The sequence below is a fragment of the Balaenoptera physalus genome (assembly GCF_965194825.1).
Source record: "Balaenoptera physalus genome assembly, chromosome: 3".
Taxonomy (NCBI): Eukaryota; Metazoa; Chordata; class Mammalia; order Artiodactyla; family Balaenopteridae; genus Balaenoptera; species Balaenoptera physalus.
Window position 1 is genome coordinate 68581204 of NC_138890.1, and position 20963 is coordinate 68602166.

At 39.1% G+C, this 20963-nt stretch overlaps 1 protein-coding gene across 2 annotated transcripts in view; it reads right to left on the reverse strand.

Annotated features, from left to right (window-relative positions):
• CDC42SE2 (CDC42 small effector 2) overlaps nucleotides 1–20963 on the reverse strand; it is a 53533-nt gene that overhangs the window by 20513 nt on the left and 12057 nt on the right. For both annotated transcript variants that reach the window (XM_082457953.1, XM_082457952.1), the window contains exon 2: nucleotides 2113–2214. In XM_082457953.1, the coding sequence (XP_082314079.1) occupies nucleotides 2113–2214 (102 nt within the window). The remainder of the gene's footprint in view (nucleotides 1–2112; nucleotides 2215–20963) is intronic.

Below are 20963 nucleotides of genomic sequence, written 5' to 3' on the forward strand. Positions count from 1 at the left end.
AAAAAGTCATAGAACCTTTTCTAGCAATAAGTTAGTATGAAAAGTAGTCTTGGGAAGAACAGTGTATTTACGGGAAAAAAGAAACCAGTCATCTGACCATTCAATAGTCCAGCGTGGCCTCTGCCTCTTTCATATGCATCGAGCCATGTTCCTATTACTGTTGCTCAATTCTCAGAATAGATGAACTTAAGAGAAACTATTTCTTTGTAGAGACAACAAACTAATACGTAATATAGGCAATGAGTACAAACAGCCTTTGGAAGACAGGTTTGGTTCTGAAGAGCTAGAACACCTCATAAGAAATCTACTTCAGTAACCAGAGGAGGCTGTCTGGAGACTGCAGGGCAGAACCTCTACAACAGCTGAGGGCCCGTCTTGATGCTGCAGCTCAGTCAGCCCTGCAGGGGACAGTCCTCAAACTCTACCTAACTTGATGGCAAACAAGAGTCATGTACATCAATGACAGGCTTTTCATAGAGACAAAATACCAGATAGAAATCTTGAAGGAAATTCTGAAATGTGCATAAACGAGATTTTAAACGTTAACTAAGTACTATGAACTAAGAACTTAATTTGTCCTATACAGTTAAATTTTTAAGAACAGAAGTGGGGAAGAAGACGTGTTGATGAGAAAGAAATTAAAATTAATCAGATATAATAAATTTGAAACCATTCATTCTATTTATATATGCCACAATGACCTTAATATTAACAAAAGTCATAGGGTCCCATTTGGTCTCTTCACTCCACATTAATCCAGGAAACGAAGCTACTGAATTGTATTTTAACAGAAATCTGACACCTCTTACATTTCCACAAAAGCAGTTCAGTGGGGGCTTCCCTGGTTGCGCAGTGGTTGAGAATCTGCCTGCCAATGCAGGGGACACGGGTTCGAGCCCTGGTCCGGGAAGATCCCACATGCCACGGAGCAACTAGGCCCGTGAGCCACATTACTGAGCCTGCGCGTCTGGAGCCTGTGGTCCGCAACAAGAGAGGCCGCGATAGTGAGAGGCCCACGCACCGCGATGAAGAGTGGCCCCCACTTGCCGCAACTAGAGAAAGCCCTCGCACAGAAACGAAGACCCAACACAGACATAAATAAATAAATTAATTAATTTAAAAAAAAAAAAAAAAAAAAAGGCAGTTCAGTGTACTTTTCCTACAGATTTAAAACAAACAAGCTGTTTCCTTTCCAGGAAGCTACAAATGTCATCCCTTTGCTTACCTAGTAACTGTAGTGACAAACTTGTTTGCTGTATCCAGGATACTCATCTACCTACTTTATAAGTCTCTGTTCTTTTGTTAAGTCTTCTGTTAACGCTGTCCAGTAAGTGAGCATACAATGCAGCATAATTTTGTGTTTATAAAAGCCTTATTGACTTTCTGGTTCTAAACACTTGAGGGATCATTTAGACAACTCAGTGTACTTTAGATTTGGGGGATAACATAGTGGCAGAGCCCTGATAAAAACCCTCTACTGGTTTCTATTATACTGCTCTCTATTTTCCCTTAGATGAAAATTAAGGAGTAAGAGTTCAGCTGAGTAAATTTAAAGTGTCTTCTGAAATTCACCAAAACCTCTATAAAAGACAGCAAATATACACAAATTCTAATCCTCTATTAAGTGTGTGAGAACTTATGTTACAGTAATAAATAAATAACAAGCATTCTAATATCAGGTAAAGCCTAATATTTTATAAGGGAAATGCAATAAATACATCTGTAAAAGGCAACTAACTGAACTTAAGAGATTAAATATTACTAAAAAGCTGACCTCCAAGTCGCTTTGGTGGCAGGGGGCATGAGAATCCATGGGATAGTACCTTCCTTTCTGAATTCAAATCCTTTAAAAGTTTTAAAGTATTTATTCGGAAGAAAGGTAGCTACAAAGAGTTTAGTACAAATAGAAAAACAGATGACTTGGCAAACTACGTAAGAGATTAATTTTTCATTGTTCATTTTCTTCTCTTTGATGCTCACATTAAGTGTGTATGTTCAAATGTCTATAATTCACTGGGCACAGTGCCGTCATTAAGAATGTATGTACCTGTTACACAGGTACACATGACTATGCCTGGAGGCCCCACCTGTATGTTCCACCCACGTACTTACGGAATTCATCCCACTGAACAGGTCTCCTGACCCCACGTGAGCTGTGTGCACAAAGTTTGTGGGCTCTCCAATCATACTTCGGTCAATCCGCCGGCGCCTTTTCTAAAATATAAGGAATAAGGTGTTGAGAAAATGATCTTGTTAACAAAAACTTATTCTGGTAGATTTATATACTATGCACAAATGACTTCGTATAATAATATTTTTGCCCAGGACACAAAAATACCTAAATCTTGGTATCACCACAATCACCTCTGATGATGAGATCCCCCAGAGAAATATATGCACAAAAAAATGACTGGTAAAGTAAAATAATAGGTTATTATTTAGAACTTAAAATAGATTTATTTGGTCTGACTCTGGCCATCCACATATTTGTATAATAACCATTTAAGTTTTATTCTTTTAAAAAGTGAGACAAATGCAAAATTATCATCTGTAACCATCATTCTTAGCAAAGAAGACAGTGACTTAAGTGCAGCATTCCGATTTTAAACCAAATATTCTAGCTCGCATCATTAACAGACTGATGCTATTTTGATGGTTGTTACTGAGATTATACCCAACTACCCTTCACCCGGAAGGAATCTGTCAGCTGTCTGTGCAGGGGAGGTTTGGCTCTAGCCCATTCACTGATTTCTGGCCTATTCTGGCCACGAACGAAACCCTGTCCAAGCAGCCATCCAGGCTGCAGCTTACTGCCTCTTCCTCATTTCTGACGCCCACTTCCCAGCAGCTTCCCAGGAACTTCAGCCACAGGCTGCAATCCTTCTTCTACCAATGTGCCCTCCACCTCACTAGACACTTCCCTACCCTGCTGCTGTGTTAAACTGACCATCCGAGATTTTTCCACAGAAGAAGGTTATCATCAGACCCGAGTGTTCCATGGCTCCTTAGATACTGTGATCAACTGAGAGGGGCCACAGGCACAGCTGGCTTACTGTCCTAATACCATCTCTGCGTATCCCCATTTTCTTCCCTTTCAACAGAATACTTCTCCTGAAATTGCCATCTGCATCAAAACTAAGGCAAGTTACAAAGTTGTTGGATTAGGTTAGGTTGCCTCTGAACATAGTATTTTATGTCTCCATCTACTGAAATGTTGCTATGCTCCTGATAAATCCTAAAAACTTATCCAGACAGACCCAGGTGACAGCTCCTCAGGATTAGAACATGATTTTCTACAAAGCCACAAAAGTGGAGAGTTCATACATTAATTTTAGAAGCTAGTATATATTGTTTTACTGCCCTCTAGCTTTTATTGCCACAGATTAGAATCCCAAAAGAAGCCTGTTGTTTTCCCTTGAAGTATTATTTATGTTCATCCTCAGAGTTGAACAGTGACTCTGGACTATCTCCAAGTTTGTTGGTTTTCCCTTCCAGTGTTCTGTATGGCATATGGAGGTCCCTCTCTATCTGAACACGGGTTTTACTATAGCTTAGTAAAGTTTTCTTGTATTATTTCTTTGATATTGCTCCTTGTGTTCTTTTTTGCTATTTCCAGAGCTTCTGTTATGTGGACATCTGAATGTGTCTTTGTGTGTCTAAGGGGGGTGGGGGGGAGGGGACGGAGGGAGGGAGAGCGTGTGTGTGTCTGTGTGTATGCATGTGTGTGTGTATAGTGTGTGTATAATCTTCCTAGTTTCTTCCATTATTTGTTTCCTCTTTATAGTTTCACTGAATTAGAAAATAATGCCACTTGATCCTCTTTAGGAATCACAACTGTTTTCGTACAGTCCAGAGAGGAAATATTTTAAGCCTGCAGGCCATACAGTCTCTGTCAAAGCTCTGGCTCCACTCTGTCATCACAGTGTGTAAGCAGCCACAGACAATGGGAGAACAAATGAGTATAGCTGTGTTCCAGTAAACATTTATGCACAAAAAAGGGTGGCAGGTGACATAATGGCCCATAAGTTCTGGTTTGCTGACCCCAGCTCTAGATCAGTAACTTTTTTTCCAGTGGTAGATACATTATTATTTTTCTCCAATTATGATTATGTTTTGGAAGCTCTTTGCTACGCAATATTTTTAATCTCTCTGAGAATCTGTATTACATGTTTTCCTTTTTTTCCTATCAAAGACGCTTGACTGAATGAATTATAGTCTATAACACCCGGGAGTAAAATATTCATTCCTGTACTCCTCCAAATTTAGTTACTTCAAGCTCCTTTTTGAAGGGTTAAGAAATTCAATCCGTCCTTTGGGGCAGTGTCCCATAGTGTTGTATAAAAATTTCAGGTTAAAATGGTGTCAGTACGCCAAGGAAGGGTCTAGATCCTTTGTCTATGCTCTTCAATTTTCTGTTTCTTAGCACAACACGCCAATTTCCTGCTCTCTTTCCCTTACATGGTGCTACTTAAGGAGGCTCACACAGATTCCCTGCCCCTAACCACAGACTTGTCACCCACAGCCACCCTTTGATGTGGGAGGCCAAGTGCCACCAATGCAGGATAGTCTCTTCCACCCTGTTTCCCATTTTTTTCCCCAGACTCTTGAGTTTGTCTATTTCTACCCACCCCATTCAACATACTTCCCTTCATACTATTCTCATCTGAGATGATACAGCCCAAGTCCCTAAATGAGCCTTGAGAAGCAATGCTACCTTCTCTTTTCTAGGATTAAGGTAGGGAAAAGACGATGCTAACAGTAGTTCTGTGCCCGTTTTCTTCTTGGTAACATACTGTTACATTACCATTAAATTTGTCTTGTTAGAAAACTATGTTTCTCAAAGCACATCCAAGTGCATCTTCACCAGCAGAGGACATGAATTTTCTTGACACCTGAGTAGGACAAATTGTTGGGGTTTCTTCCACAGTACACCCCCTGATGTACTGAAGGAGAAGGAGCTTTCCAGGGTCTTGGCACACCCCAGACTGAGCAGAAAAGGGTAGACGTCTACAGATGAAGACAAAGGATGGCAGTTATGTTCCATGGTCTCATGGCGTCTGCTGGACTGCAGACGTCCCCGAAGGCCTTGTGAGGCTAGCTTGCGGGGGCAACAGCTCCCGAGGTACAGATGGTGCCACCTGGCTCAGCCAGAGGGTCTGCTTAAGCAGGTGATGGACTGGCCTATTTCAGAGAATAAGATCTACTTCCAGGCCACTGGATCTACTTCCAGATCGTCCCTTGCCCTGTGAACACACAGGACTTCTAACAGTTCTGAATCCACATCATTTCCTCTGGAAGGGTGTGTCTGGGGCTTAGCAGATGGCTACACCTGGCCCACGAATCCACATTAAGGGATTTATTCTAACAGTTGAATTATTGCAGGAAGATGTTGGAAGAGAGGAGTCACCATGCAGCACTCAGGCCACCAGCCATCTCACCCAGAAATGTTTCTTGAAAGATTAACGAATGGATATGCTTGTAGGTCGATATGCTTCTGAAAGAGGCGTATTAATATACACTTATAAACATAATATAACACTGAATAATGAGGGAGGATGTTCAAAAGGAGACAACTAAACTGGTTCAGAAGAGACTACTCTCCCAGTGAGAAGCAAAGGACAGGAAGACACCGACTTCCTTCTGTCATCTCAATTGTGTTAGGAAATTAATTTATAATCTGGAAATAATGATTACTTTTCAACTTGAACTTTACTGAGTTGGGAATGAGACTTTTCCTTTAGTACTGAAAGGGTTCTTCATGCCACCTACTCTAACCTTGATTGTAGGGTAAAAAAGTAGAAGTTTTCTGTCTTTCCTTCTTTGAGGCTAGAAGGAGCACAACTTTTAAAGCAGGGGAATAACATGATCAAAATGGTTGTAAAAGGCATAATAGCTACAGATGGAAAGCAGGTTGGAGGGGTCCAAAAGAAAAGTTATTATAGTAATGTTGGTGAAAGGAGATTACTTGCATTCAACTAACAGCAGCATAAATGGAATGTGTACAGATTCAAGCTGTGTTCAGTGGGTAAAATCAAAAGCATCTGGTTGTTGACTGGATTTGAGAATTGAGAGGTAACACTTAAGAAAGATGCACAGATTTCAGATCTGAATAGAGTGTACTGGATTTACTGGATTAGATAATACTGGAAGAGGGTCAGTCTTTAGGAAGAAGATGAAAGATTCTGTTTAAGACACACCGAATTTGAGACATCTATGAGACATTCAAGTGAGGTTATCAAGAGGGCAAGTTGAATACACAGATATAGGATTCTGAAAAGGGCTAAACTAGAGATAGGAAATTGAGAGTCACCAGAATAAAGCTGTCCGAGTTAATGAGACTTCCTAGGAAGAAAAGTGCACAGAGGGGCTTCCCTGGTGGTGCAGTGGTTGAGAATCTGCCTGCCAATGCAGGGGACACGGGTTCGAGCCCTGGTCTGGGAAGATCCCATATGCCGCGGAGCAACTAGGCCCGTGAGCCACAACTGCTGAGCCTGCGCGTCTGGAGCCTGTGCTCCGCAACAAGAGAGGTCACCATAGTGAGAGGCCCGCGCACCGCGATGAAGAGTGGCCCCCACTTGCCGCAACTAGAGAAAGCCCTCACACAGAAACGAAGACCCAACACAGCCAAAAATAAATAAATAAAATTAAAAAAAAAAAAAAAGTGCACAGAGGAACTCTATATAAGGTTGGTCAGGAAAACAAGCCATTAAAGGAGGCCAAAAAGGAACAGCCTAAAAGTTAGGAGGAAAGTCAGATGTGACTCCTTCAAAGTGTGAAGGAGGGGTTAGGCAATAATCTGCAAGCTGGTGGGAAGTCAGGTGAAGAGAAACATGTTTCCTGGATTCAGCAGCATGAAGTGAGCACCTTGGTGATGCTGTGCCAGCACAGTGACAGGAGCTCCAGACATCAGCGGGGGAGGGAGGGGCATCCAGGAGGCGGGGAAACGGAGAACTCCAACACAGACACGGGGACAAAGTCTGGCCTCTGAACAGGAGAAGACAGACAGCTGTAGCTCAAGGGAGAAGAGGAAATGAGGACAGATTGAATTTTTTCCCTTAAAGATGAGAAAGACTTGACTATGCTTAATTTCTGATGAGGCAAATCAGAAAAGACAGAGACAGAAGGTAAAGAAAAATAAAGATTATCAATATTACAAGCCTTCCAGAGAAGGTAAGAGAGACAGGATCCAGACACAGGCCGAGGTCTTCTTTAGACTTCTGTTATAACTTTCTTAATCAAAAACCTGGATTCTAAGTATAATTAAATATTTTAAGATACAAAAAGGTAATATTTTTCAGACACAAGGTAGACATTTAAAGAACAGCCCACTTTTCTGGTGTGCTGTACTGAGAGCACAGGGTACAGACGAGATTTAAATCGCGGGCAAACAAGGGGAATTCCAGAGTCAGGCCTCTGCAGAGAAAAACAGGAAACGGTGCACTCCACTCTGATACGTAGTAACTGCTGTCAGTAGCACAGTCACAGTTTTTCCTGGAAACATACTTTATTCTTCTTGATTCCTTATAGGGAACTTTACTAAAACTGTCCACCATCTGAATAATTCTTGCCATCCTTAAAATATTAACTGTTATTCTGCATAAGGCCAAAGACTAGAGAGGTACACAAAAACGAGCAGTTGTATTACAGTGAAGGGGATTAGGGAAAATGTCTCTTCCCATTTAATGTATGTCAAATTATGCCTCACTGCAGCTGTTTAAAATCTTAGAGTTACATACTAAAAACTTGTTCAATGAAATGTGATATCCAGAATTTGCTTTTAATTATCCAGTGGAGGGGCGGTTAACAGGTGAAACAAGATGGTCCCCCCATCAATAACTACTGAAGCTGGGGACTACACACACGGGCAGGTGGCGGGCCAAGGTGGGAGGGGGTCCTCTTCTTTCCCTAATAAGTTTTTAAAAATAAGTTTTAAAAAAGATATGCTAATTCATTTATTTTCCTCCTAGTCTTACAACTTTACATAAAAACTTATGCACTGTGTACTAGTAAAAATGCTGTGACACAAATATGAATAAACATTTACTTTCATGTCTGATTTCCATCAGAATGTAATCTTGTCCTCATTCTTTCGGATGCTATACAATTCTAAAATTCTCTACCCACTTCCTGTCTTCCTCCCCAAACTATAGAAGATATATGTGAAGTTTTTCAGAAATACACTGCAGAGCTACCTCATCAGTGTAAGGCTAGCTACAGTATCCGTTTAGTTTAACACTGCTCTTTATATGCTTCATTCATGCACTCACATCACATGTTCCTTCTTTGAAAATAAAAATTACTAGGCAAACATTTATTTTAAAAATCTGGAATGTAAAATTTACAGAAAGGATTATTCTGAGATTATTCTTCCAAAAGATCCCTCTTCTCTGGTTTCACACTCATATCTGGCTACCACCTCCATCCCTCTGCTTCTGTGTATCTCGTGTATGGTGGCCTTCTCCAATACATCCTAGGTCCCCTTTCTTTCCTCTCCCATGTCTTCACCTTATTAACTCTATGCTGATGACTAGTAAGTCTACTTTCTCTTTTCTGGGCATTAGACTACACATCCAACTGCTTACCGGACATGTCCATGTGAATGTTGAGAGGATACTCAAATTTCCTACGTCCACAGCTGAACATATAATCTTATTTCTGTAATCTATTCTTTCTCTTCGTGCCCCATTTTGGTGAACAACACTTCCACCAGTACTTCAAGCCAGGTTTGAGGACTGCCCCTCACTCCTCCTCCTTCCTCATACTATCACATCACATCAGCATCACATCCTGTGGATTCTACCCTTTCACTCTCTCCATCCCCATGTCACTGCCACAGCCATACTTGCAGTCCCTACCGCCTTCCACCTACATCACTGTAGTAGCCTCCTAACTAATTTGCTTCCAGCTTTACAACATTCCTTCCCCTCCCAATATTCTTTGCCCTGGATTTAGATATACCTTTCTAAAGTACAAAGCTGATGTTACTCACCACTTTAAAATCCCTCAACAGCTTTCCAAAACTTGCAGGCTAAATTCAAAATCCCAAAGCCTATGAAATCCTGTTTCTCTCTCTAGCCTCCTCTTTTAATACTTTCTTGCATTCTAAGCTTTCATCTGCTACTTGAAATTCCCTAAATATGCTATGATCTCGCTCTCTCTCACTTCTCTGCCCTTGACCTGAAAGGATCCTTCCTACTGTTCCTTGACTAACTCAGGCCTCATACCCTCTGCTCTGAGGTTAGATGCTCCTCCTCTCTGCTCCCAGAGAACCTTGTGTTCACCTCCACCAAAGTAAAATTTACATCTCGCACCAAACTGAAACTGTCCACTGGATGGCACATGTGCTCCTATATGGAGAGGGCATATAAAATGTTAGCTCACAAGGACCAGCGCCATACATAGCACAAAGCAATTCATCAACACACGTTTTTTAAATGAATACATTTATGAATATATAAACATTACAGTCACATTGTTTTTAAGGCTTAACTTTTTAAACATTTTTTTGTAGCAATATAAATGTTCCATCTCCCTCACATTTCTACAATATTGATCAAATACAGCTTCTAGGAAAACAGTGATTACTTAATCACTTAAAAGTTGAAACTTCCTCTAAGACTTTCTCTGGGCAGCTTCGTGTGCAAACACATGCCACCGAGGAGCAATTTAAGGCCAGATCCCACAGGGTAACAGGAGGCCTAAAGTAAAAGCACAGGTGGAACAGCCTCAGGTCCTTGTAGAAATGGCGGTAAAATGTAAATAAAGAACAAAATGGTCTGCCATCCGGAGCAGGGGGAAAAAGCTAGTGCTTTCGGGCTGCAAGACAGCAATCACTTATGCCAATGTGGACTAAGTATTTGAAAGGTTGAAAGAGAGTGATATACTACTGACTTAACTTTGTGACCTGGAGACAGAAAGCTGAAAGAGTATAAAACCACATCCCCTACTTATGAATATATCAAATAAACCCACGATTCCCAGACTGTGTCAAGTAGCTGGCAAACATCAAGGGACCCCATGTGGTATTTTCAATTTGAGGGAAACACAATGATACTCAACATGAAGTAGACTGGGACCTGGGCCCCTTTGCTGCAGTGCTTGCACCTGGACACACCTCTTCTCAAGCAACAGAATACAAAGAAACTGTATGGGACTAAAAATAACTGCCTGCATGCCCAGTTGGGGCAAATTCCGAACAAAAGATACAAAGAGACCAAAACACCCAACTGCCACCTCTTTCGAAGAGCCCAGAGCAAAAGCAGGGGGTCAGAACTTCCCTGGTGGTGCAGTCTGCCAATGCAGGGGACACGGGTTTGATCCCTGGTCCGGGAAGATCCCACGTGCCGCGGAGCAACTAAGCCCGTGCGCCACAACTCCTGAGCCTGTGCTCTAGAGCCCACAAGCCACGACTGCTGAGGCCCACGCGCCTGGAGCCCATGCTCTGCAACGGGAGAGGCCATCACAATGAGAAGCCCACGCACCGCAGTGAACAGTAGCCCCCGCTCGCCGCAACTAGAGAAAGCCCGTGTGCAGAAACAAAGACCCAATGCAGCCATACATACATACATACATACATAGATAAATAAGTTAATTAATTTATAAAAAAAGCAGGGGGTCAGGAGCAGAAGCAGGGTACTGCGCATGCCCCCTGCACACAACACCACCTAAGGGGTGGGCAAACCACCTAAGCCGGCCCTCCAGCCCGACCCCTACCTTCATGCCATATAAGGAACAAGCTTGCCCTGCCTCAGGGAGTGAGCAAGCAAGGGTACCTGTTGTTTGTTCCCCTTCACCTCCCCGCTACAGCTGGGGTTCCAATAAAGCCTTGCCTGAATTTGTCTGGCCTCTGGTCAATTTCTATTGATTAAGAAGGCCAAGAACCCTGGTCGGTAACAAACATACGTACAATACTGTGTGAACTAACTCAAGATAATTCAAAATTTCAATGTTAGAGAACACACTCTTTTCAACAACATATCTTTGCAAAGCACAGTTTTTCAGTGCCTGCTGTGTAAAAAGCCCAAGTATTGTACAAAAGTCAGTATAGAACTGGAGAAGAGGCTGGTGGTGTTCAGTCTGATCCTACAGTTTGAGGAGTTGTGTAAAGCCTAATAGGCACACATACCCCATAGGTAATCAAGGTTATTTGGGAAAGAAATAAAAATTTATTTTTTCTTTCTATATATGTGTATTATTTTTTCAAACGGTGACTCAGTTTTTAGAACATAAATACTAAGTTGTTTAGACCAAACTAGTTAATAAATAAATCTGTAAAGCATTTCTCTTGGCCTGGGAACACCATGAAAAAAATTACCAAAGCATTAAGGGCAACAAACACAGAAGTTTGGGAGCCTCTGAAATAAGCTAATTTTTTGAAATACTGAGAGTATAACTAGGCACTGGGCATTTCTTAAAAAAACTAACTTTTTATACTATGCCACTGACAGTGTTCCCCTAAGTACATGAGCTGCTTTCAAATTGCATCCTATCATCCATCCAGTTCATACAACAGGGGGGAAAAAAATGACTAACAAAAGCTATAATAACATAAAAATAGATTTGATTTTTTTTTATAGTAAAGGAAAAGGATTTTCCTAGTGAGTCTTACACAAAAAATGAAAGCAATAGTTATGGCTGCAATGTCAACAAACTACGTGAAATGCCATCACCCAAACCCGTTTCCACGTGGCACTGCCTATTCATCCCTTAAGACTCAGCTCAAACATAACCTTCTGAGTTGAGGCTGCTGGGTATTCCTTGGTTTAAGCATTTAGGGCACAAGGCTCATTATTTCAATTATAACACTTAAAAATACTGTATTATAATTTATCTGCCCACAGTTTGATTTTCCTACCGTGCTGAGAGTTCTTCTATGACCACAGCTGTGCCTGACGCATTGGACAATAAATGGCTGCTGAATGAATAAAAGGATTTTAAAGAAACAATGCCAGCTCAGTCCTCTAAAAACTGTTTGTCTTATCCAATATTATGACCAAATATTTCTCAAGGACCTATTACATATGGAAGATGTAAAAAAATGTATATACATATGATGTCAATTCTAGTGGATTTCAAATTTCTGCAAAAAAAAAATTACTTGTTTTATTTTTCTGCTTTACAGTAATGCTATCTACCATAGAGTAGTTCTACTGTCATCATTGTTCTAGCTTTTATACGGGGTGACACCTCAAGAGCAAGCTTTACTGTATATCAGAATCACTGCAGGGGTTTGTTAGAACACAGGCTGCTGACCTTCTTGCAGAATTTCAAATCCACCAGGTTTGGGGCAGGTCCAGGAATGTTCATGGCTAACAGGACACCAAGTGATAATGATAGCTCAATGGTTTAGAAATACTGGTGCTGAAGATTTACAGCTGAATATTTTAAAACAATGGGTAATTCTTAAGAGTCTTACTACATGCCAGGCATATTTCCAATCACTTTAAATACAGGATCACATTTGACAATACCTTGAAAAGCAGTGTGTGATGTTTTAATATTCCCTTCAAATCTACGAAACTCTGGCAAACTCTCACTTGGATTCTCTTGACTATTGCTCACGTTCCTACTTTATATTCACATTTGTTAATCTCTTGAACTCCCTGAATAATATTTTACAATTTTTGTGTGTGTTTTTAAATTATTTGGAGAGCCATTAGGCTGAATGGTTTTTCTCATTAAGAACAAACAACTCTACAACAACCAAGCCACCAAAGAATGTTTTTTAATCAATAGTTTTCATCAAAAAGAAGAGCCTATTCACTGTAGCAAACAAAGAAATACTTCTCAACTAGCTATCACCCCAGGGCTCAGTGCACAGACAGTAGTCAGACATGCCTATCTCCCCTAGTCTTTCCCTGGAAGCGGTCTATTTGCATATTTTAAAAGCTACTACCTGAGGGTCAAGCTTCTAATTTAGCACACACACAGAGATAGACTAAGATACTGAACAGAAAGGAGGCCACTGGGCACCATCTCCACGTTTTTCCTCTTGCCCATTCCAGGCTACCCAGCATACTGCTTTTGCAGCTGCCTCCCAGGAGTGACACTTTTTGACTGCCTGGCTTTGTTGGCCAGCAGGGCTTCAGGTCACAGGTCCCACAGCACAAAAACAATCAACCAGTTCTTAACTAGCTACCCCCCAACAGCTCAGTGCAGAGAGAACAGAGATATACCTAGCTCCCAGAATTTCAGTGAAAGGGGTCTACTTGCATAGTTTAAAAGATGCTGCCTGAGGGCCTGACTTCCAGTAGGCCTGCATCTAGGTGCTGACTGAGATCCTCCCCTTTGGACACTGATAGGTTTTGGCACACCCTCAACAACAAAGAGGTGGCTTTGGACAATCACAGGGTTTGAGAGACAACCAAGACCTTGGGCCAGGCTGAATGATAAGGTTCAACTCCTACACATGACCAGTATGTCACACCTGGCAGAGGTGGCTGTTTTATATAATGCACAGAAACCAGCACAGAGAGCCCAGGAAAATGAAGAAACAGAGGAACGTGTTCCAAACAAAAGAACAAAATAAAACTCCAAAAATAGACCTTAATAAAATGGAGGATAGATCATATGTTAAGCAACAGTTTAAGTCTTAATAAATTTAAAAAGACTGAGGTCATATCAAGCATCTTTTCTGACCACAATGGTATGAAATGAGAAATCAATTACAAGAAAAAAAGTGGAAAACCCACTTAAAAAACATGCTACTAAATAACCAATAGGTCACAGAAGAAATTACAAGGGAAATCAAAAAACATTTTGAGAAAAGTAAAAATGGATATATTACATACCAATCTTATGGGATGCAGCAAAGGCAGTACTAAGAGGGAAGTTCATAGCAATAACCAACTACGTTAGCAACAACAAAGAGCTCAAATAAATAATGTAACTTTTTACCTCAAGGAATTAGAAAAGGAGCGAACTAAACCCAAAGTTAGTAGAAGGAAGAAAATAACAAAGATCAAAGTGGAAATAAATGAAAAAGAAACTAAAAGACAATAGAAAAGATTAACAAAACAGACAGCTACTTTTTTAAAAGATAAAATAGAAAAACCTTTAGACTTACCAAAAAAAGAGAATTCAAATTAAATTAGAAAAGAGGAGACATTACAAGTGATACTACAGAAATACAAAGAATCATAAAGACTACTATGAACAGTTACATGCCAAAAAACTGGACAACCTAGAAGAAACAGATAACTTCCTAGAAACATACAAACCTACCAAGACTAAACCACGAAGAAACAGAAAATCTAAACAGACCAATAACAAGTAAGGAGACTGAATCAGGATCAAAAACCTCTCAACAAACTATAGGACCACATGGCTTCACTGGTGAATTCTACCAAACATTTAAGAAGAATTAATACCAGTCGTTCTCAAATTCTTCCAAAAAAATCAAAGAGTACACTTCCAAACTCATTTTACGAGGCCAGCATAACCCTGATACCAGAACCATACAAGGTCAGTAAAGGAAAGAAATTACAGGCCAATAATCCTGATGAACAAAGATGCAAAAATTCTCAAGAAAATCTTAAGAAATTGAATTCAACAATACAATAAAAGGATCATACATCATGATCAAGTGGGATTTATTACAGAGATAGAAGGATGGTATACCACATTAACAAAATGAAGGATAAAAGTCACATGATCTCAAAGAAGCAGAAAAAGCATTTGGCAAAATTCAACATCCATTTGATAAAAACTCTCAACAAAGTGGGTACAGGGAGATCATACCTCAACATAAAAGACTGCACAGATATATCTCATTTCATTGCGCTTTGCTTTATTGTACCCCACAGATATTGCGTTTTTTTAACAAATTGAAGGTTTGTGGCAACTGTGTATTGAGCAAATCCATTGGCACCATTTTGCCAACAGTATTTGCTCACTTTGTGTTTCTCTCATATTTTGATAATTCTCACAATATTTCAATTTTTTCCACTATTATCATACTTGTTATGGTGATCTTTGATATGACTATTGCAAAAACATCACGACTTGCCGAGGGCTCAAATGATAGTTAGCATTTTTTTTATCAGTAAAGCATTTTTTAATTAAGATACGTATTTTTCCTTAGACATAATGCTATTGCACACTTAACAGACTACAGTATAATATTAATATAACTTTTATATATATTGGGAAACCATAAAATTCACTTGACTCTCTATTGCAATATTTGCTTTAGTGTGGTGGTCTGTAACTGGACCCACAATATCTCCAAGGTATGCCTGTATATGACAAGTCCACAGCTAACATGAACTCAATGCTGATAAGCTGAAAGCTTTTCCTCTAAGATCAGAAACAAGACAATGATGCCCACTCTCACCACTTCTTTTCAATATATTGAAAATCCTAGCCAGAGCAATCAGGCAAGAAAAAAAAAAAAAAAGGCATCCAAACTGGGAAGGAAAAAGTAAAACGGTCTCTATTTGCAGATGACATGATATTACATATAGAAAATCCTAAAGACTCCACCAAAAAACTGTTAGAACTAATAAGCAAATTGAAATTCAAGAATGAAATTGAATGGTGGAATGGAACAATGGAAAAGATAGTCTCTTCAATAAATGGTGTTGGGAAAACTGAACAGCCACATGCAAAAGAATGCAACTGGACCAAAATCTTACACCATACCCCAAAATCAATTCAAAATGGATTAAAGACTTGAATGCAAGACTTCAAGCCAAAAAACTCTAGAAGAAAACGCAGGGATAAGCTCCTTGATATCACTCTTGGCAACGATTTTTTGGATTTGATACCAAAAGCAAAGGCAAAGCAAAAATCAGTAAGTTGGACTACATGAAATTAAAATTTTTTGCACAGCAAAACTAATGCAGTGAAAAGGCAACCTATAGCTACAGAATGGGAGAAAATATTTGCAAATAATATATTTGATGAGTTAATATACAAAATATATAAAGAACTTAAACAACTCAGTAGTTAAAAACAAAAACAAAACAACAACCCAATTAAAAATGGGTACAACTGAATAGGTATTTTCCCAAAGATGACATACGGATGACCAACAAGTACATGAAAAGATGCTCGATATCACTAATTAGCAGAGAAATGCAAAACAAAACCAAAATGAGATATCACCTCAGACCTGTTAGAATAGCTATTATCAAAAAGACAAGAGATAGCAAATGTTGGTGAGAATGTGGAGAAAAGGAAACCCTTGTGCACTGCTGGTGGGAATATAAATTGGTGCAGTTTTTATGAAAACCAGTACAGAGGTCCATCAAAAAATTTAAAACAGAACTACCATATGATCTAGCAATTCCTCTTCTGGGTGTACAGTCGAAGGAAATGAAATTGCTATCTCAGAGAAACATGCAGCCTCCTGTTCTTGCAGCACATTTGCAATAGCCAAGACATGGAAACCACCTAAGTGTCCATCAATGGCTGAATAGATAATGAGAATGTGATGTGTGTGTGTGTGTGTCCACGTAAGTACATATAGACAGATATATGCATATACAGATAGATGTGTGTGTATCTATATATACACAATAGAATTTTATTCAGCCATAAAAAAAAAGATGGAAATACTGCCATCCGTGACAACACTGATGAACGTGGAGGGCATTATGCTAAGTGAAGTAAGTTAGAAAGAAAAGACAAATACTGTACCATCTCACTTTTATCCGAAATCTGAAAAAACCTAACTCACAGAAACAGAGAACAGACTAGTGGCAGCCAGAGGCAGGGGGTGAGGGGTAGGGGGTGGAGGTGGTAGAAATGGGTAAAGGGGATCAAAAGGTACATACTTCCAATTATAAGATAAGTAAGTTCTGGGGATATAAGGTACAGCATGGTGACTACAGTTAGCAATACAGTCTTGTATATTTGATTATTGCCAAGAGTAAATCTTAAAAGTTGTCATGAGAAGAAAAAATTTTTTAACCATATGGGGTGATGAGTTAACTAAACTTACTGTGGTAAGCATTTCACAGTATATTCATATATCAGATCATTATGTTGTACTCCTTAAACTAACACAATGCTATATGTTAATTATATCTCAATAAAACTGAGGTGGGAGGGAAAACCTACTCCTACTTATAGACTGGAGGTAGTGAAATAAATTTCAGGTCCATCATTCCCTCATATGATCTACTTCTCACCATTTTCATTCCTTACCTCTGGGCTCTACCAAGATTTCTATTCAATATAACAAATCACAAGTGTGAGTCATGGTATTATTCTAGTAATGACTGGATAAATCCTAAGCATACCAGGATGATTACACAGAGGTCATATATCTATTTACAGGTATCAGTGATGATTTGAGCTACTAAATTCACTATCTCCTATCTGTGTCCATGAACTCCTTTACTGCTGAGTCTGACCAACTTTGGAGGTAATATTATATAAATTACATTATCTTATACTCTACAAATAGTAAGCAAAACATTAAAATAGAGCAACAAAACTTTAAAAAAAACCATTAGACATAATAAGGTAACTGGGAAAAAGATATTATTACCATGACTTTATACAAAAATGATTCAGAGGATTTTATGAACTATTAATATTTAATGAGTTACGATATAGTGCTCAAAATGATACATAGCACTTATAATTTGGGGGGGAGGATGAAAACCATATGAATAGACTGCATAATACAGGAGGCCTCTACCTTTCGCTCATTATCTTTATACAAAGTTTACTTACTATGGCACAAAAGTCAAAAGATAACTGAAGCTAACTGCTTATAGACCCTAGCTTCACTGGAATTCTGCTAAAGGTGTATATAACTAGCATTAAGTCTTAAGCCTTCCTTCACTTTGGTTATTCTATCAATGTTTACTTCAGCATTTGCTAAAGAGATTCAAGTTTCTGACATTCAAAACTTATCATTTCCCAAAAGGTGAAGGTTTGTGTAATTCACATATCCTTAGTTTTCTATTTATTTTACTGATTTGGATTAACTTTTTTTTTTTTTTTTAACACCTAAACAGTAGCTTAGGATATTCTAGACCGACAACAAGTAATCTTTTTAAATTGTTCTTAAAGGATTTGAAGCAGCTTTATAACATTTTTACCAGAGTAGTCAATAGATATTCAGGCTAAGTGACATTTTATTTCTATCCTTCTGTATAAATAGGCATAAATCTTTATTGTGGACATACACCATTTCTTTCTACATATTTTGTTCTAGAAGCAGCAACCCACTGCCTTTCCTTTGGGGAAATCACCTCTTCCTGACCCCGACCATATGATTTTGATCGGTTGCTAACCACAGTAGTCGACAACCCTGACCATGGGGTGTGCACATGACACAAACTGGGCCCAGAATCCTTCCCTGGGAAGGACTAAGGGAGATGTCCTTTCTTCCTCATGGTGGTTAAACTGAGATGATGAACCTGGAGCTGAGGTCAATCATGGAAAAAACACCCACCTCTAGTCAGAAAGTGCAAAGAATCAAGAAAGAGACAGAGTTGAGAATCTTAACAGTGTCCCAGGTCCTGGATACAGATGTTTAAGAAGCCAGATCCAGCTTTCCCATGGGTAGTAATATGAGTTGATAATACCACCTATGGAAGTCTGGTTTCTAAGATTTTAACCAAAAATCTATGATTAATATGTCAGGATTAATATTAATCATTGAATAGTAAGACAAATGGAAGAGAAACAAGGAGTAGACTGCAAAGATCTAAGAAAAAAAAATCTGCCCTTCAATAACTGAGTAGCCTACTTTGGATTCCAAATTCTCATATTTAGGTCAAACTTCAGAAAATAATAAACCTTTTCAGTATGCCAACTTGTACTGTATGAAGATACACTCTGGGAACAATAAGTGATAATTCTACTTCTCTGGTTTCTAGAGTGTGGTGCACTCACTGGAATGCCAGCAGTGGCTCTCAGGTGAAAAGGATTACATAAGGAGGCAATTCTATAAAAGATGAGAGCCACATCATAGATCACCACAGAGAAATCCAAACACCCAAGTAGAGTTACAAGCAGGGACTTAGATCTAAGTCAAAGTACAGAAAGGCAAGGCATTTCATACTGGAAATATTTATAAATAGGTGGGTTGCTGGTAACACACTTAAAATTCAATCCTAAGTGCAGTGCTGTCTTTATTTTGCCCTTTAGAGTTTAGTAGATAAGTAGCCTTTTCCCACTTAGTATAAGTTTCAAAGTTGGTAACAGATGAGAAGTTCACAGGAGGCCCCAACATTTGTTTTTTATAAGGAATCTCTAAGCAAGTTTATAGTGATCTGTTCAAGGGCAAAATTGCCAAATGCAAAACTGAAGGAACTAGCCGTTCTCATCTCTCAGCGAGAAACCTGAAGCGAACACAGGGATTTCCTTTTCTCTTTCTATTTAAAGTCAGTATCTTGTTTAAGTCACACATTGCAAGTATGAAAACTGAAATACAAAATAGGCTTAAAACTAACCTGAAATAGCTTCTCTAAGTACTAATGATATATTTTTCAATGCTTTTGCATGTTAAACCCTTCACACTAGAGATTTCTGCTACCACACGTCCACTTGAGATTGTTTCTGTACCCTGTATATACATGCATATGTGTGTGTATAGTAGAGCTAACTTCAGGAAATCACTGTATACTGAACAAAGAAAATGTGGTATAATACAATGGTCTACACTGATATTATTGCAGTGAGACCTAAATTGGACCTCTCACCTCTGGAACTAAAGACAATAAATTTGTGTTGTTTAAGCCACTAAACTTGGATAATCTGTCACTGGCAGCCACAGGACACTAATGTACCTAGGGAAAGCATATTACTTGCCAAGGTCCCACAGCTAACTAAAGCAGGTCTGGGAGTCTTCCTTGTCCACTGTCTTTCCTTTACACCACCATATATACAGTTATTCTAAAATAGATACCCTTGTGTTTCAAAAAGAGTTACGTAATTCCCCCAAACATTTAATACATAAAATAGAAAGAGAAAAATCAAATGCTTATATTAACTTTTTGTAAATATTGTTCACAATCAAGCCAAGCAATGTTCTACAGTTAATTTTTCTTGTATTACGTTTTGTGTTGAATTGCTTCTTTTTGTTTGCTTGATTTCCTATGAAACTAACGTTAATTGTTTCAACACCATCCACAAATTTCTTGCCGGTACAACTGGTTAAACAGCTAAACAACTAATCCATATAGTCTGAAATGTCACTAAATGGAATGGGTATTTTTCACTCAACTGGCCTTCAACCAAAACACTTAACGCTGTTTTTTAGTTCAGGGAAATGTTCCTGTATTATTATTGGGTTGTCCAAAAAGTTTGTTTGGGTTTTTCTGTAAGATGTTACAAAAACCCCTAACTTTTTGGCAAACACTTTGATAATTTATTCTCCTCCAATGCCTCTTTCTTCTACTTTGTGAAACTCTAATTAGGCGGATTTTGAACCTTCAGGATTGATCATCTAATTTTCTTAGCTTTCCCCTTCTACTTGCCATCTCTCTGTATCTTTGTTTTTACTATTTCTTTGTTTTACTTTGTTTACAGATTTATCTTCCAGCCCTTCCACCGGACTTCTGTATCTCAGCTATATCATTTCCAAACACTATTTCTTCTTCTCAATTTGTTCTTTCTGTCTCCCTTCCTGTGTAGGCACACTGTTCTTATTTAATGGGTCCAATATCTTAATCATCTGAGGAATAGTGACAGTTTTTATTGCTTTATTTTAGTTCTTTTCTATTCCCTGTATCATCTATTTCCTCTGAGTTCTTTCATTCGGTTAATTTCTTTTAGCTTTCCTCATGCCTGATGATCACCGACCGTCCAAATGAGGCTTAGTACACATGGGCCAGGCATGCTGAATGGTGGGTTCAAGGACAGGTGAGAAGATGGTGAAACTGGCTTTTTCCTTGGGGAGCCCACAACCACAGAAATCACCAGGTCTCTGCAGAGCCGGTCAGCTCTCTAGAGAACGATCTGCTGCAGGCCAGCCTGAGCAATTCAAGCCTAGTTGCAGG